Raw genomic sequence first — 18,496 nt, 5'->3', positions numbered from 1 at the left:
CATCAAAAATAGCAATAAAAACATGAATTTTGGAACAAAATAAAGCATGTTCGATGGAATAAAAGGTATGTTTGTGCAGTTGAAAACATGTTTAACCTTGTTGCGAAAGTTTAATATGATAAATTTGCAATTTGTACCTTATATAGCTCGGGTGGTCTAAAAGTCACCTTTCTACCAGCGTCCTGATAGGCAAATTATTTTGCAATGGAAAGTTATAGTTCAAATTACCTATTGTTCGGAATAAAAGTTAATTTCAATAATTATTTGGCCAATATTTGCGAAAGTATAGGCGAAATCCCTTATCTTTCAGATTCTTTCCATTCTTTAATAAAACAATATCATAACGATATTTGGTAGACCATTTTGAGAATTCACCCGGGATAATATTAGCTAATATTAAACAGCCTTTGCTAATTAAGCCTGATCATTGTATTGCATTGGATATTCCTTCCAATAGGTAACAAATTTATCGTAGCCAATAGCGACTGCATGGTAATAAACCTTCTGGATTACCTCAGAAAGACGTTACAAATTACTGATGAAAACGGTAAGTCACATAAGGGACCGATCGTTATTTACGGCAGGGGGATGGGCGTTTTGGAAAAAATATCGACAACAAAATCGCGTTCCCCCCTCGCGTCCGCTCAAAATTTTTGGATTCCCCCTTGTTTTCCCGAATTTCTCCATTTGAAACTTAACATTCCCCCCTCCTGGTTCAACCAAAAATTTCGCTTTCCCCCCTTATTAAGATCCAAAACAAAATCGGGTTCCCCCTCAAAATGCCCATTCCCCCCTGTCGTAAATAACGATCGCTCCCTAAAGTATCGTTACACACGATGAAAGAGACGTCAAGATCCAGGATTAGGAACTGTTTCGGCTCTCATCCACTACACAGGCATTTCGCGCATCCAGTGGACCACCGGGCGCCCACTGGTGGTCCACTGGATGTGACATCCAGTGTCACTCCGGTTTAGGCACATCCAGTTGACAACCAGATGTTGACATCTGGTGTGACACTAGATGTCAATATGTGGTGGACTGCTAGTATTGGAAATCAAGCGGACCACCAAAAGTGTGCATCATGTTGTGTGCTGTTTGCATACATTAGGTGGCCTGGTTGTTGTGGTTATTTGGAAAGGTAACACAACAATGATGCCATATTTGGGCATACCAATTCTCATTTACAAGTCACGTGACCAAAATCTTAGCTAAAACGTCAAAAACCATGATTTTTGTGATTTTGATGAAAATCAATGGGAAAAAGGTTTTAAATAAGTCTAACTCCATTATTTTTTAATCTTGGATCTGAAACTTTGCAGATATATCAAGGTTGATAAAAACTTACCATATAAAGTAACATAAAGTGGATCTTATATTTTCACTATCTTCTGTTGCCATGGTAACGTGTTTAAAATCCACAGATTTGGTAAAAAATGAGTCTAACTCCGTTATTTTTAGAACCTCGAACCTGAAACTTTGCAGGTGTGTCAAGGTTGATAAAAGCTAACCATATATAGTAAAATAAAGTGAAACATATATTTTCGCTATCTTCTGTTGCCATGGTAACGTGTTTAAAATCCACAGATTTGGTAAAAAATGAGTCTAACTTCGTTATTTTAAGAAACTCGAACCTGAAATGTTGCCGGTGTGTCAAGGTTGATAAAAGCTAACCATATATACTAAAATAAAGTGAAACATATATTTTCGCTATCTTCTGTTGCCATGGTAACGTGTTTAAAATCCACAGATCTGGTAAAAAATGAGTCTAACTTCGTTATTTTAAGAAACTCGAACCTGAAACTTTGTAGGTGTGTCAAGGTTGATAAAAGCTAACCATATATAGTAAAATAAAGTGAAACATATATTTTCGTGATTTCCTGTTGCCATGGTAACGTGTTTAAAATCCACAGAGTTGGTAAAAAATTAAGTCTAACTCCGTTATTTTTAAAAACTCGAACCTGAAACTTTGCAGGTGTGTCAAGGTTGATAAAAGCTAACCATATATAGTAAAATAAAGTGAAACATATATTTACGCTATCTTCTGTTGCCATGGTAACGTGTTTAAAATCCACAGATTTGGTAAAAAATTAGTCTAACTCCGTTATTTTTAGAACCTGGAACCTGAAACTTTGCAGGTGTGTCAAGGTTGATAAAAGCTAACCATATATAGTAAAATAAAGTGAAACATATTTTCGCTAGCTTCTGTTGCCATGGTAACGCATTTAAAATCAACAGATTTGGTAAAAAATGAGTCTAACTCCATTATTTTTAGGAATTCGAACCTGAAACTTTGCAAATATGTCAAGGTTGATAAAATCTAACCATAAACAGTAGAATAAAGTGAAACACATGTTTTCGTGATTTCCTGTTGCCATGGTAACGTGTTTAAAATCCACAGAGTGATGAAAATCAATGGGAAAAAAGGTTTTAAATAAGTCTAACTCCATTATTTTTAGAAACTCGAACCTGAAACTTTGCAGGTGTGTCAAGGTTGATAAAAACTAACCATATATAGTAAAATAAAGTGAAACATATATTTTCGATATCTTCTGTTGCCATGGTAACGTGTTTAAAATCCACAGATTTGGTAAAAATGAGTCTAACTCCGTTATTTTTAGAACCTCGAACCTGAAATTTTGCCGGTGTGTCAAGGTTGATAAAAGCTAACCATATATAGTAAAATAAAGTGAAACATATATTTTCGCTATCTTCTGTTGCCATGGTAACGTGTTTAAAATCCACAGATTTGGTAAAAAATTAGTCTAACTCCATTATTTTTAGGAATTCGAACCTGAAACTTTGCAGGTGCAATGTTGATAAAAGCTATACATATATAGTTTTTAAAAAAGTGAAACATATATTTTCGCTCCCTTCTGATGCCATGCACAATGTCAACACCCTATATTATAAATATTTTTGTGTCAGTTCCTGCAGAACTGACACCTTCTCCTACAGGTTTGACGATCACGTGACAATTCGAATCATCATATCGAAATATCACGTGATCTGTAAAAATATCAATATCGATATCAATACTATTCGTCAATTCAGCCCCAAACCAATTCGCCCACATGCTAATTCGAACCCTGTATATTGATGTACAAAAAAGTTGGCCAAATTTAACTATTTCGTGATTTTCTCCATAACCGTTGTTTTTTACACCAAATCTGTATATTTAGATGCCTTGATGTCTTGCATTCGGTCACAAACCAATTCGTTGTACTTTGTGCACTTAATCCTCTATCTTTTAAACCAAATATCCTAAAGAGTCGTGTGATATGTCGAACTTTTCCTCTGGTCATAAAGAACAAAAAAAGTCAGCGTTCGCGTATCTGTGCGTAGCCGCAGTTTGTGGCCCTCACAACACGGGCTTCCGGTGAGCTGCCGGTCCTAGGAAATGGAATATTACTGATAAATATATCCCGGGAAATATATAAAGATGGCAAAATCAGTAAACAAGTTTAAGTTACAAATAAAGAAAAGTCTAATAAAAAATTATATCTAATATTTAGGCATTATTTAATGACCTCGCCCATCCCCACCCATCTCCACCCCAACTATCAATTTCTTCTGTGAACTGTAGAATGTCTATATGAAATGTTATAAATATTTATATTGGTTCTTTCTTTGCATGTTCTTCTCCTCTTTCTTTTTTCTTGTATTTGTTAACCTTGTGTAATATATTGTATGTTGTAGCGTAAGGCCAGGGGGTGCTCGCTTCAGGCCTTTTGAGCATCTCCTCATTCAATTTTTTTTTTTGTATTTTGTATGTCGATTTGAATGAAAATAAAATGATGATGTATGATGATGATGATGTACATCATTTCCTACAGAGTCGTGAGATATGTCAAACTTTTCCCTTGGTCATAAGGAACAAAAAAAGTCAGTGGTCGCATCCGCATATCGGTTGATAAGATATAGTCACTTTTTTTAAAATTTGTAACCAAATATCCTAGAGAGTCGTGCCATATGTCAAAAAGGAACAGAAAAGTCAGTGGTCGCATATCTGTAGGATCATCGGTTAATGAGATATAGTCACTTTTTTGTACGTTGTACACTTAACCCCCTTGTTTTTTACTTCTGGATATCGTTTGGAGTCAAATGATTTTTCATTTTAAAGCTTATGATATATTTTCTAAACACGAAATAAAACAAAATTGACCATATTAAATCGTTTATCCCTTTTGGTCAATATCGAATTGGTTTGTGGCTGACTTAGCTTGGGGCCAAATGCATGAATTGGCATATGGCCAAGGCAACTGTGGACGAATTGGTTTGGGTCCGAATCGACCTGCTTCCATGCTGATACCAGGAAATGGCGAAAAATTACGTACTTTTACAAGGCAAAAAGCAACTTTTCTAGGCATTGTTGACATGGTGCCTTCGCTAAAGAAAGTTTCCTACTATAAAGACCTAACTTTTGAGATCGTTTGTATGTTTGAAGGTGCAAAATTAACAATAAGCTTAAAATAAGATGCCCGGTATATCTGTACTTGGAGCTGGTGGGGGAGAGAAAGCATTAAAATACATTCAGGAAAAAATACAACTCGAACCAAAGATCAAGGCTCCATTTCAAAATCAAGACTGTGGGTCTTGGATGAAGGAAGATGACGAAACAAGAGTCCTGACCCAATCCGAATCCTATTTTGACCTTTATACAAATAAACCACCAGCCCCTTCTTCATCACATACAATATTTTTTATAAAAACATCCAGTGTTAAAGGGGCATTTCGTGATCAACAGCCTCATCCCCCCAAAAAAAAAAAAAAAAGTTGAGATTTTCATATCACTGGAAACCTCTGGCTACATAATGTTTATGTACAAAATATTTCTTTGCAGATTAATTCGTTTAGCAAAGATATCGTGAAATTTGAATTTCGTTCTGGTGCACCAGAACGAAATTACAACACATACACATAATCATGCATAACTCGCGAACGCAAAATCGGAATCAACTGAAATTTTGGGAATAGGTTTTTTTCGTGGATATCTAATGAAAAATGACGTAAATAGAGGATGCTAGGATCACGAAATACTCCTTTAATTAAACAAAAATCTTTTTGTATTGCGCTGGTATAGGAGTTTTAAGGGCCTGATACTTTGCTGATATCGAATGATGAAATTTGCCATCTTCCTCCTGTGAAAAAAATTGAAGAATAGAAGGCTGACATTGCGCCAAAACACGTAGGCCTATGTAAGTGTATAATTAGGCCTATTTAATGATAAATGAACTACCACTAAATGTTCTTGTGAGTGCTGCAGTGCAAAACTTTACATTAACATTACATTAAAATAATAATTACATTATTGGAACTGACACCAATTTTTTTCAGGAATATCTTGTTTCCATACAGCTCCATACTCCGTTGGTGATATATTCTATTGTTGACACAGATAAAGAAAGTTTACATATGCATTGTGACATAGACGTGTGATTGACCTGGATCTTAGGTGAATGGGCTAAATGTGTTCCTTTATATAATTGTAATTCTCAAAATGAAATATATCACAATTTCAACCTGCGATTTAAAAAGTAAAAATATTTCCAGAGCCAACAACAATGGCCGCTAATTAGTGTATTTGATTTCAAGTTAGTGTATTAAAAACAAAACCTGGGTTTTACCTGAAAACAAATCGAATTTCCTTGTAATAGCAACACTACATGTGGTACTAGAGCATGTACGCAAATCGTAATAATATGTAGAATAGAAACTTGGTGGCATCTCATATGATAAGTCGTATGATGCTTAGCCCGAGTCGCTCGGCCTATCTCGAACAAAACCGCCATGCGTAGCTATTGAAAAACGAGAGGATTCGCCCAGAGGATGATTTAAGCACTTCCCACCACGCCACTGTGTTGACTTGCGGTTAGCACAGCTGTGTGAGTGAACATGACACCACTGCTCGCACATTGCATTGACGGGCATGGTTAAATTTGAATTTGGACTGATATATTTACAATAAAAACGCATTCAAAATACTAGTCGAATTCACATTTTATGTTACCTACAAAAGGTGTGAATTATCCTTTATGCATACATCACTTCTGTTCTGAGAAATCGACCAAGTAATAATGACACACGCACAATTCTTAAACAACATCTTTTACACAGAATTCAATGGGATTTGAAAAGTAAAGTGGCAGTTGAAACTCTAGTGATAACACGTTTGCAGTACATGATGGGGCTTCCTTAAATCATCCTCTGGGATTCGCCGTACTATCACGGCAATTTTTGACATGAAGATATAGGGATGATGACGCTGTGCCATGGTAATGTGTTTAAAATCCACAGATTTGGTAAAAAATAAGTCTAAAAGAGGAACAAGATCAAAACGCTCATCAGAAAAGTTTCCAAGTTCTTAGAACCGAAATGTCATCAACGAAATTGAAGCCTCATTCAAATACATGTAGCTATATTTTAAAAAAAGTAGGCCTACACGGCTTTCGGCTGAACCACTAACAGGCTATGTTAGTACATCTATGGCAATGACTGTGGGCAATGACAAAGGTACCAAGATTTGAATTTTGATAATTTTTACGATCATACGGATGAGCAAATCAATGAATGGGCCTTTAAGCATTTTTATGCTTTAAAGTAATGCATGTATTAGTGCAATAATTATGTATAGGCCTACCCCGGGGTGGTGCACTATGGGTGGGGGCCAAGATATTTTGGCAGGGGAATGGGGGGGGGGGGATTGACAGGTCGGTAGGGGAGGGACAAACGTTTTTGGCAGGCTAGGGGGGCAAGCAGGGAGGTAAATAGGTAAATAAGGATAATTTATTGGGTGGGCGATTAGGGAAAATAATTTACTGGGTGGGCAGCTGAAATAATATTAATGGCATCCATACGTTTGCATTTTCTGAAATTTAGACCTATGCATATTTTAGTGGCGTTCCGCGGCCGATCCTACCCGGGGGGCTGCGGAAAAGATAAACTTTGCCGCCCGCTTCATCAACAGCCCGAAAAGGTTGACCCATTTTTTTTTTGGTTTTGAAAAAGTGAAGAGCAAAAAAAAAAAAAAAAAAAAGGGGGGGGTTATAGGCATTAGCGAGCTAAAAGCACAAAATTGTATGTATAGTTCAAATTTGTAAAACATTTTTCATAATTTCTACACCCTTTTTTGTTTAATGATTCTTTTTTACCGCTCCTTCTTCCAACGCCCCTTCTTTTTTGCCGCCATGCTCACGCCCCCAAAGCCCCACAAATATGCGCATGTATGAGACAAAAAAACAAACCCAAAACAAAACAAAAAACAGCTCAAATTCGGTGTAAAATTTGGATTTTACCACTCCCTAAATGGACATTTGGTGGCTCTTTCCATCACCTCACCTCACCTCACCTAGGCTGTTTCATCCTCTGTAGTATGAAGCCCTCTTCAAGAATCTTCCATTTCTGTCTGTCTTGCGCATCCCTTGCCCATGTGGTGCCTCTATATGCTGTTAAGTCGTCTCGCCATCTTCGTCTTTGCCTTCCTCTTACTACGCTTTCCTGTTCTTGGTTGCCACTCGGTGACTCTTTTTGTCCATCTGTTGTCGTTTTTTCTTGCCACATGTCCTGCCCATCTCCATTTTGCTTCACCGATCCTTTCCATGATGTCTTTGACTCCAGTTTTATTTCTTATGTCACTGTTTCTGATTTTGTCGCGTATAGTTATGTTCAGCATACGTCTTTCCATGGCTCGTTGTGTCGTGGTGAGTTTATGTTCCAGATCTTTAGTTGTCGACCAGGTTTCAGCGCCGTATAGGTCATGGTGGGTAACACACATTGATCGTACATGCGCCTCCTCAATGTCATTGGTAGCTTTTTATCACAAAGGATGTCTTTGTACCAGCCTTGATTCTCAGTAAGACTTCCTCTCTTGTGTTGTCCTCAATTTTGACTGTCTTGCCCAGATACTTGTAACTATCTACTTTCTCAATCGGTTCATTGTCAATTTCAATGGACTCTGTAGTGTCAAAGTTGGTCATGTATTTCGTTTTCCCTTTGTGTATTTTTAATCCAATTTTCCTGCTCTCAGTGTTCAAACTATTTAGCTGAACTTCCAAGTCTTTTACTGATGGTGATGTAAGGGCTACATCATCTGCAAACCTCAGGTCAGTTAACCATTCTCCATCGATGTTGATACCTCTTTCGTCTAAATCTAGTTGTTTGAAAATTTGTTCCATGGCAGCTGTGAATATTTTTGGAGAGATTGTGTCCCCTTGCCGTACTCCCCTCTTTATGTGGATAGGCTTGGAGACATCCTTATCTATGTGGATTGTAGCTGTGGCGTTTGTGTAAATGTCCTCCAGAATCTTAACATACCCTTCATTGACTCCAATCCTTCTTAAGGCTGCAAATAAGTCACAGTGTTCCACCGAATCAAAAGCTTTCTCGTAATCTATATAGCCAATACAAAGCTTCAGCTGATACTCATTTGCTTTCTCAATCAGTTGGTTCAAAGCATGTAGATGATCAGTTGTTGAAAAGCCCTCTCTGAAGCCTGCCTGCTCTCTAGGTTGATTTTCATCCATCATATTTCCTCAATTGGAATAGGTCATTCGTGATTTTGCTGTGAACCAACAATCACAGTGCGGGTTCCGCTCCAAGAGATCAACAATTGACATGATCGTCTCGCTACGGCAACTGCAAGAAAAATGCAGAGAGCAGCAACAACCCCTTTACCTGGCATTCATTGATTTGACCAAGGCGTTTGTTCTTGTTAGCAGGGATGGTCTATTCAAGATGCTTCCTCAGATTGGCTGTCCACCCAAACTACTCAGCATAACTCGTTCTTTCCATGATGGGATGATGAGTATACTGTCCAGTTTGATGGCTCAATGTCTGAAGAATTTGGTGTCAAAAGTGGAGTAAAGCAAGGCTGCGTACTCGCACCAACACTGTTTGGCATTTTCTTTCCAACTACTCAAGCACCGCTTCAAGTCAACCACAGAGGGAGTGTACCTTCACTCACGATCTGACGGTAAACTCTTTAACATTGCACGCCTGAAGGCCAAGACCAAAATAAGGGAAGTACTGATTAGAGACATGCTATTTGCTGATGATGCTGCGATAGCTGCCCACTCTGAAGTTGAGCTACAGAAACTGATGGATCATTTCGCATCGGCCTGCGACCTCTTCAGCTTAACCATAAGTCTGAAGAAGACTCCAGTCATGGGATAACATGCATATATTGGCCCAACGTTGGTTTTCGAACGCGAATCTTGGCATCGGCATTATTTTGCTGCCCATCTGTAATCTTCATATTGGCATCACAGTGGCAGTCTAAGTTGGTCCAATATAGGCCCAATATTTGGTCCAAGCCCAATCTTGGGCCCATGAGCAAATGATATTGGGCCATTATTGAACATACATCGGGCCACCATCGGACCAATATCGCCATGGGATAATAGCTCCACCATCGGCAAGGATCGGCAAGGAGGTCTCTACTCTCTCCAGGTTATCTAAGAAAGTATGGGAGAACAGCTCACCAATACAATAAAAATGGAGGTCTACAAGGCATGTGTAATCAGCACGCTCCTGTATGGTAGTGAATCATGGACGACCTAGAAGAACGGAAGCTGCAAGTTTTTCACTTGAGATGTCTACACCGCATTCTTGAAGGTCACAAACAATGAAGTCATGCCCAAGGCGGGTATCCCATCAATGCGCCTTCGAAGGCTAGGACATGTGAGTCGAATGGAAGATGGTCGCATTCCCAAGGATCTCCTCTACTGAGAACTGTCATCAGGACACAGAAGAAAGGGTCGATCGCTACTCCGCTTCAAGGATAAGCACTTGGCATGAACTAGGTCACCTGGGAATCTATTGGTAGTGTCGGGATCGGAAAAACTTGAAAGCAACATCTCTCTGATGGCCTGAAAAGGGGAGAAGACCAGAATGCTGATGATCATGATGATGACAAACGAGCAAGGTGCAAAGCCAGTCAGTGAGAAACATTCAAACCAACCCTACCAGATGCACCAGTCTTCATATGTCAGGTCTGCAATAAAATCTGCCATTGGTCTATTCAGCCACACAAGACGATGCTTTTCAACCACCTCAGACAACGCTACTCCATAGTCTGCGAAGACTGACCGATGCCAACAACAACAAAAAACAATCTTATTATAATGTCCGTTTTATTTCAACAAGTATTCAAATTAACAAGATGTTGACCTTATTACTTGACAAGATCATCCATTTTACTTTGACAAGATTCTGTTATCATGGTTATGTTCCCCTCTGGCAAGAATTATTCTAAATTTTTTTTTTTTGGTCATAGGTCTATTTGATACGTTGGGTCATTTTTGACAAGATGACAATTAATTGACATGTCAAATATTAAACTTGAGTTTCTGGTCATTGTGATGAGAATGCTCATAAATAAACATAATTTTTTTACCAGGTAGAAAAGGTGATATCGGCCGGGATCGAACCCACGACCTTAGGTTTACGGGACCTGTGCCTTAACCACTGGGCCAAGGGAGCTTCCTGATTAAGCAAATTGTTCGTTTTGATAAAACAATTCAAATAAGGATAGGATTGCACCATCTAAGAAGATGTTTTGTTACCTAGGTAACACAGAAAAAACATGAAAAGGATTTTTAAAAACTGTGAGAAATCAACCTATGAAATTGGGTAAAGTTGTTTTTGACCACACTGTAAAGTATACATTGTTATTGTCGTGGAATGTTAGTTAAAAATGTGACATTTCTTGACCTATTTTCAACATGATACACACATATAGCAGCATTTTCATTTTGTGGCAATAGTAGGATTAGGCATATCTGTTCATAACATCCTTTATCTATGCATTACAATAAGATGCACTCTGTAGCTGTTCGAGGATTACATGTAGAAATAATTAATTTACTAAAATCATTTTTTTTAACAATAGGCCTCATGGCCGCAGCTAGAGGGGAGAAAAGAGGGAGATCCAGGGGGGGCTGAGACCTCCCTTGTCAAATCTGTCAGCAAAATCGTTCCATCGTCGGCAAATCGCAGAGGAGAGGAGAGGCTGCGCTCGCAACATACATCTAGACCATTTAAAGTTTGCAATTTGGGATGGGGATTTGGGATTTGGCATGCAAGGGGGGGCAAAAATGTTTTGGCATGCCAAGAGGGGGGGGGCAAGCGATTTTTGGCGGGCCGAGAGGGGGAGGCAAGCGATTTTTGGCTCAACATAATTGCACAGCCGTTAAACTATCTGTGGTCATCTTGTGACTCCCTACATTTTCGTCATCAAAAATTGTATGACGCCCCTATTTTACTTTCCAAAAATTTACGACCCCTCTGTATATTTGAGACCCCCTTCCAAACAAAATGATAGCCCCTAGCTAAACAACATATAGCTTTTATAACACTGGGAACCACCCCTGGAGACTTGGAGAGCGGAAACCATCAAAAATTATTAAAATTTCCAAAATAACAATCCATGAAAACAAAGATCAATCAATGCGTTAGTAGGCCTACCAGCTGAAAAACATGGAGCCAACAACACTGGGAACCACTCCTATATTATTAATATTTGTTCAAAAAAATAATTTGCAACATCGAGAATAACAAAATCCATTAAAACAAAGATCTAGCAATTATGCATTAGTAGGCATATACCAGTTAAACAACATGGAGCCAATAACACCGGGAACCACCACTGGAACGTGGAAACCATCAAAAAGAAAAAAATTTTGTTCCAAAAATAATTTGCAACATCGAAAATAACAAAATTCATGAAAAAAAATCTTGAAGCAACGCATTATAGCACCAGCTAAACAACACGGAGCCAATAACACTGGGAACCGCTACTGAAACGTGGAAACCGTCAAAAAGTATCATTATTGATAAAAAAAAATTTGCAACATCCAAAATAACAAAAATCCATGAAAACAAAGATCAAGCAATGCATTAGTAATAGCTAAACAACTTGGAGCCAATAAAACCGCGAACCACGAATGGAAAGTGGAAACCATCAAAAAGTAGATTAATTTGTTAAAAAAATAATTTGTAACATTCAAAATAACAAAACCCATGAAAACAAAGATCCACCAACGCATATACGTACTATCCAAACAACACAGATCAGAGTTAGAAAAGAAAAGAAAATGGGAACCACCACAGGAGCCATCTGAAAATTAAATCGGCCAAAAACTTAAAAAATATAAATCATGCCAAAAATATTTTTGATGACTGCATGTAGATGTGCACAGTATGTCTACATCTGCAGTGCAATCGCATGTATGCAATCATAATGCTAACAGATGTCTACATCTGAATTCCAACTACGTGTGAACATCTGTCAGCATACCTGTTGTCCACATCAGGTAGGCCACCAGATGTCACCACATCCTCATGTCCACCTGGTGCAGCTGTATCCAGTTGCCCACTAGATGTTGCCGCAACCGGTGGGCAACTAGTGGTGCACCTAGTTGCCCACCGGATGTCGTGACATCTGGTGGGCAACTGGATGCGCGAAACGGCTGTGTACGCGATGTCACCACCAACTGCAGGAAAGTGTCAATTATAAGAATGATCTATAACTTTGCTAAAAAAGATATCTGCATATGCTGCATCCAGTGAATTTATCAATTTACTCAATACATGTTTTTAAAAATAACGACATCTCTTCTATGCATTATTTAAACGATACGTTTTGTGAGCAGTTTACGGAGATTGTGTGGTTGGTAAATTGATATTCACACAACTTCGATGAAATCCCGGGGATGAAATATATGAACATATCGAAGTTTAGTTGACAAATGCAATCGTGACGTGCCATGTCAAAAGGAGACACTGTTGGGCAGGTTATCAATTTTGAGCTTTTTATAGAAATATTGAGTTTGCTCCACCATGACGCCGTTTTCCCCAATGAAATCGGACATTCCTAAGCGAAGATACTGAGTTCGTAGGTTATGGTAGGCCCCTATTATAAAATTGGAAATTGATATATCAGCCTTTAAAAATATGATTTTGAGAGTAGGAATTTACCTTGAAAATGTCTCAAAAAAATACAAGATGCCAGTTATATTCCGGTCTGAAACTAACAGACAACATTTTAAACATTATACGGTAATACATCACATATTCGCAACAAACCCAAATTGTAAAAAAAAATCACACCCGGAAAGATTTTTGGCTATTTCTCCATTTACGAGATTTAAGTGTCATTTCACAATAATTATTATGATCACAAAAGAAGATGAATCACAATTAATTATTTGTCATACCTGTATACAGTGTGAGATTATTTAGCAGATGTAGAGGAACCAGTTGAATAAAGTGTAGCTGAACGTGAACTTAAAGCTCTACTGGAGACTCTTCAGTTGCGTATGCCTAAGGAGCTTTAAGGCGAATTACAGAGGAGCACGAGGTCAGGGTTATAGAAGTGGGAGAATTAAAGCCATAATGTACTTTTCCGTAAAAGTTTACTTTTGTTTTTCTTTACTCAAAATGTTGAAATAATATTAATAATAGAGGTTATCCGAGTTCTATAAGCTGCATATCATATCAGCGACTGCTATACCTTGTTTAGGACGTTCAAAAGAAGTACCTGCATGTGCAACCATGACTGTTTCAAAATAGCCCGCCAAAGTCATGCAGGTAACTCCGAGGTCGTGCATTAAAATGTTTTAAATGAAGAATACTACGGGAACCAGCGCCTTTTGTTAGAAGTCACACGAGTAAAGTGGATAACCTCTATAACTAATGGGAAGGATTACTGTCCATTTCAATAATAACAAGGTAAAGTGAAATAAATCCTGGTTATTTTGGCCATTTAATAACTTGCAGTTCTATGGAAGCACATCAGGGCCGTCGCTAGACCATTTTCTCAGGGGGGGGGGGGGATGTCGAGAAATACTGAAATTTTGCTGGTACCTGAGCATGGCAAAATGATTGCTACCCCTGGCTCATCGCATTCAAGACAACCACCCCCACAATGTAACCCAAGTTTATTCCAAGCTGTCCCCAGAATTCCTTTACCAGGAAAAGCGCACGAAAATTTGATAAAGTGCGCGCGTAGCGCACGTAAATTTGCTATTTCATTGTTAAAATTCAAAGGGGGGATGTACTGAGTCACCGATTCAGTGGCCAAAATTTCCAAATCGTTCCACTGATCTGATACTAAAAAAACATTACCAGGACGACAACAGACATAGTCAGAATAAGAAGATTATGACTTTTGTCGAACTTTGCTCTGTTGATGGGAGACAACAAATTTGGCCGATTCCATTTAGGTGCAATCAGGTTTGAAAAAAAAAATTTTCTTATAAGATCTAACATTATGGCTTTAAGGGATTGGGCTTATAAACGATGATTACTGTCTGATTGAAAACGAATATGAATCAGGAGGTCAGGTTTAGTTTACTGTTAAAATATTGTTTAAAAGTTTAAACAACGCTGATTAAAGGCACATTCAGTTATTTGCTCATCCGGAGGATCTTAAAAATGATCACAATTCTGAATTTGACACTTTTGTTAGTGTTATATAATGTGAAGCCGTGTATTAAAGACGAAAATAGGCCATTTTACCTGAATCTGTTATTTCTCTACTTAAGTATAAAAACTAGCTTCAATTTTTTTCAATACTGCTATTTTCCTTATTTTTTGCCAAATTTTTCATTATAATGACTTATCCTTCACTTTTAGGAAATTTGTACACAATTTTTTTGAAAAAACAACAACCAATTTTTCGCTGAGATCACTATACCGGCCTATATGGGTGATCCGAACAGCCCTGTTGGGTAAACTTATCCAGAATTAAGTTTAAAAAAATAGGATACACTATACATTCTGTGGTGTTGGTTGCACCAATAGGTAAACCTGATTTTCCCGCGAGACAAAAAGGGTTTGTTTGTTTGTTTAAACGGTTGCTCCGTGTGGAGACACGTATGGGTCCTGATGGGACCAGGCTCAAACAAAATGCCTTAGCCAGGCTGTAACGTCACTTTTATTAAACTCGTGTATTAATCCAATGTTAGGCAAAGTTTACCCAACCTAAAAACTGTGTATCCTAATAATTATGACCCCATAATAGTTTACCCCCTGTTCAAACAGTGCATGTAAAGAGAGGTGTATAATAGGGATTCCACCACTCCGTGCATTCATGTTGTTCTAGATAGAATTTCGGTCTTTTGTAGGCACCTTCTTCTGTCACATATTATATAGTACAATGATGTCATTTGCATATATTTATACTATTGTATTTGTCATCGTTCAGCTATTTTGGATCTAGCCGACGAGGATGGCAACTTACAAAATTTACCTGATCAACATCCTCGACGAAATGCTGCCAGGCTGGTACAGCCAAAGATTACTTACATCCCAATTCTCATTGAAAGTAAGTATAATGGTGGTAAGGAACACGAACATGGTTCAGGGGAATTATTAGTAACTCTGTGGGTTCTAGAATTTTGTATAAATTGTAAACATCCAGATCGTGTTCATAAAATTGTACTTAAACTTATCTCCTCCCCGCAAAAGTTATAACGCTTATAGGTTCGAATTTCAAAAGACCTAATCACGAAGCTCCCGTGGCCAAGTAATCAAGGCACACATATTGTAGCCTAAACCTGAGGTCCTGGGTTCGATTCGCGGGTTATGTAGGATAACCTTTTCTGCTTGTCTCGTTTATTATTTGTTGTTTTTTTAAATTTTTTTTAAAGGGGGTCATTAGCATGAGATATCCTATTTTAATGCCTTTGGCTCAAAATTATCTAATATAACAGTCTCTACTCCTGAGCTTTTTTTTTCTGTTTTTGCAGTGTGGGCATCTTATCAAGGCCTTGTCTGCATGGTATAAGGCCAAGTAAAATAAATAACATGTAGGATTTAAATAAATAAATAAATAATTTGTGACGGTGAAAAATTATGAAAATTTACATATTGCACTGGGAAATATAAGTTGTGTCCTTTTTGTCTGAAAAAAATGCATTCAACGTATTACGGCAGTGTTATATATCTCGGACCGACGGACGGGAATACGGCACACACGATGAGAGTATTGTGAGATGCCGGACCAGAATGTAATACAAGCACACAAACGTATTGACTTGTTAATTGTGCGGGTAATTGTGTCAACTATATCCGATTATTCTGCCACTCATGTGTAAAATCTTCCTAACCCTATCACTTTTCTATATTCTACTTTTTAGGAAATGAAGACGGCACCCCCAAACCGTACACGCCAATGGTGAAACGGATGCGTAAAGATCAAGACTTCATGAGTAAGATTTTATCACAACTCTTCATATAATTCTCACGTCCAGGACTGATGTGCACCTGTCGGTTTTTGGTAGTTTTATGGAATTTATCAAATTTTGACTCGTGTTTATGGGGGGGGCATGTGTACGCCAATACTGTACATGGTTTGGGAACACATCAAATATACCGTAAAACCTCGTCTACAAGCATACAGAGTGCTTTGGATTAAAGCTAAATTAATCCAGGCGCCATCCATCGACAACATTATAACATTATGGGGTTTGAGCAAATAAATTACAGATACATGCGTATACAAACAAGTACTATTGTAAAACCAATCTATTGTATTGGCATATTTACGGCTGTTTCATATTAATTTAGCATTCATCAAAAACACGCTATATGCTTGTAGACGAGGTTTTACGGTATAAGAGATGACACCCGTTAGGCGACTTTACAAAATTTAGCCATTGTAGTTTCACATATTGCTGATCGAGTATCGCAATATTTATTCACGCACAAGATCAATTAATGTGAATATCTCAAATAATGTCTTTTTCATTTTTAACCTCCTTTAGAACAACTTCAGATCCAGTATGAACGTCGAGAACGCATACGTCGTCCGGGTCGGTCAAGACAAGACTCAGTAAAAGATCGCGGCCATTTATCCCGACAGGCTAATGCGAGAAAATCGGCAACTGCTTTGAAGAAAGGGCAAATTCGAAAACCTACCAAATGATAACAAACGATAAAGCTATTGGGGAGGAGGATCGTGGATCTTCACGGTGCAAAACACATGATTAATAAAATGCAAGGGCATGTAAAACTAGTTCTTTTCGCCTTTCTTCATCATTGTAGTTGAAAAGCATTTCGACCAGGTGGCCACTGCAGTTTACAATGATGGACAATACAGTAAATAATTCATTTAGCAGAACGCGTGTTAGGAAAGTCATTTGGTGGTAAATCTTGATAGTACTATACAGATGTTTGAGTTTTTTTTTCACTATCTACTCAAGACAGCATTTCCAGCGCGGCCGCCCTATAAAAACAGAAAACTTGAAAAATAAAAACTTTTTGGTATAACTACGTTAAATCCATGTGTTCTTCATATCTACTGAAGATAACTGAAATTAAATCAATGCATGGTGTCATTTTGTCTCCTCAACGAGAAAGCTTATTATTTTAGATCCGTGTTAGTAGTGCTATCTACTAAAGACAAAGAAATTCCCAATATTGTGGTCAAAAATAAACATTTTTTATAGAGCAAGCAGTAAATAAACATATTTAAATCAAGTCTTCTCTGCTTGAAATTTTGATTTGATTTTCAGTAGGTAGATATAGCTCAGTAGGCCTAATTCGATTCTAGAATATTAATCTATCTCGCTCAGGAGTCAAAAATGACAACATGCATTTTATTTGAGCTATCTTTAGTAGAGACAAACCCGAAAACACATGAATTTAAAATTAAACCAAAACAAAATGTTGCAACACTTGAAATTTGAATTTGATTTTCAGAAGATAGCACCAGTAACATGATTCTATAAAATTGACAGCAGACAAAAACGACAACCAACACGCATTTAAATTTGAGCTATCTGAAGTTGATAGCAAAAACACACGAATTCAACACACACCAAATAAAACAACACAGATGGAGAAACGTAACGGTTTCAATTCTGTAGCTATATATTAAAACAAATACAACATGTTCCCTTTCTGTTACTTTCCTCCACTGACGCATCGGGAAGTACTCAAATCATCCAACACCTTGGGACCAGCAGTTTTGACTACTACCCCTCAAAACATGTTGTATTTATACTATACTGAACATTTTTTGTCCACACACTTGCTTTTCCCGTGTCAGAATATTATTATTTCAATCAGTATTTCCGCTCATGAAACGTGTTTGCAGCAAACCTTTTCTATTATATTGAATTCTTGCGCATTTGCTATCTACCGAAGATAGCTCAAATTAATGTTTTTAGAATTTGATAGTGGTGCTTACAAAAGAGCGAATTAAAATTTCTAAGTGTTGCAACATTTTCTTTTTTTTCTCAATTATGTTGAATCCATGTGTTTTTCCTATCTACTGAAAATAGCTCAAATTTAATGCTATTTTTTTTTCCTTGAACGAGTCTTCACTGCTTGAAAATTGATCTTCAGTAGAAATTCGATTCTAAAATATTAATCTATCTCGCTAAGGAGACAAAAATGACAACATACACTTTATTTGATCTACACCAGGCACAAAAAGAAACTCGTCAGTTATATTCATCCTTGCTGTTTAATAACTTGATAATTTTGGATTATT

The 18,496-nt window shown here is 37.6% G+C and overlaps 1 protein-coding gene across 1 annotated transcript; it reads left to right on the top strand.

The window, feature by feature from the left end:
* The first annotated feature begins 440 nt into the window (after positions 1 to 440).
* Positions 441 to 17,063, top strand: LOC140155870 (uncharacterized). Its single transcript, XM_072178864.1, has 4 exons — positions 441 to 547; positions 15,203 to 15,322; positions 16,137 to 16,208; positions 16,764 to 17,063. The coding sequence occupies exons 1-4, from the start codon at positions 490 to 492 to the stop codon at positions 16,922 to 16,924; spliced, it is 411 nt and encodes a 136-aa protein (XP_072034965.1). The 5' UTR covers positions 441 to 489; the 3' UTR covers positions 16,925 to 17,063.
* Positions 17,064 to 18,496: the final 1,433 nt, after the last annotated feature.

The sequence above is a fragment of the Amphiura filiformis genome, chromosome 6 (genome assembly GCF_039555335.1).
Source record: "Amphiura filiformis chromosome 6, Afil_fr2py, whole genome shotgun sequence".
Classification (NCBI taxonomy): domain Eukaryota; kingdom Metazoa; phylum Echinodermata; class Ophiuroidea; order Amphilepidida; family Amphiuridae; genus Amphiura; species Amphiura filiformis.
Note: the sequence above shows the minus strand (reverse complement) of the source record. Positions and strands in the feature narration are given on the sequence as shown.

Coding starts and splice junctions, on each gene's coding strand:
- LOC140155870 (XM_072178864.1), top strand. CDS start 490: ATGGTAATAAACCTTCTGGATTACCTCAGAAAGACGTTACAAATTACT. Junction 15,323..16,136: donor CATCCCAATTCTCATTGAAA/GTAAGTATAATG, acceptor TCTACTTTTTAG/GAAATGAAGACGGCACCCCC. Junction 16,209..16,763: donor TAAAGATCAAGACTTCATGA/GTAAGATTTTAT, acceptor AACCTCCTTTAG/AACAACTTCAGATCCAGTAT.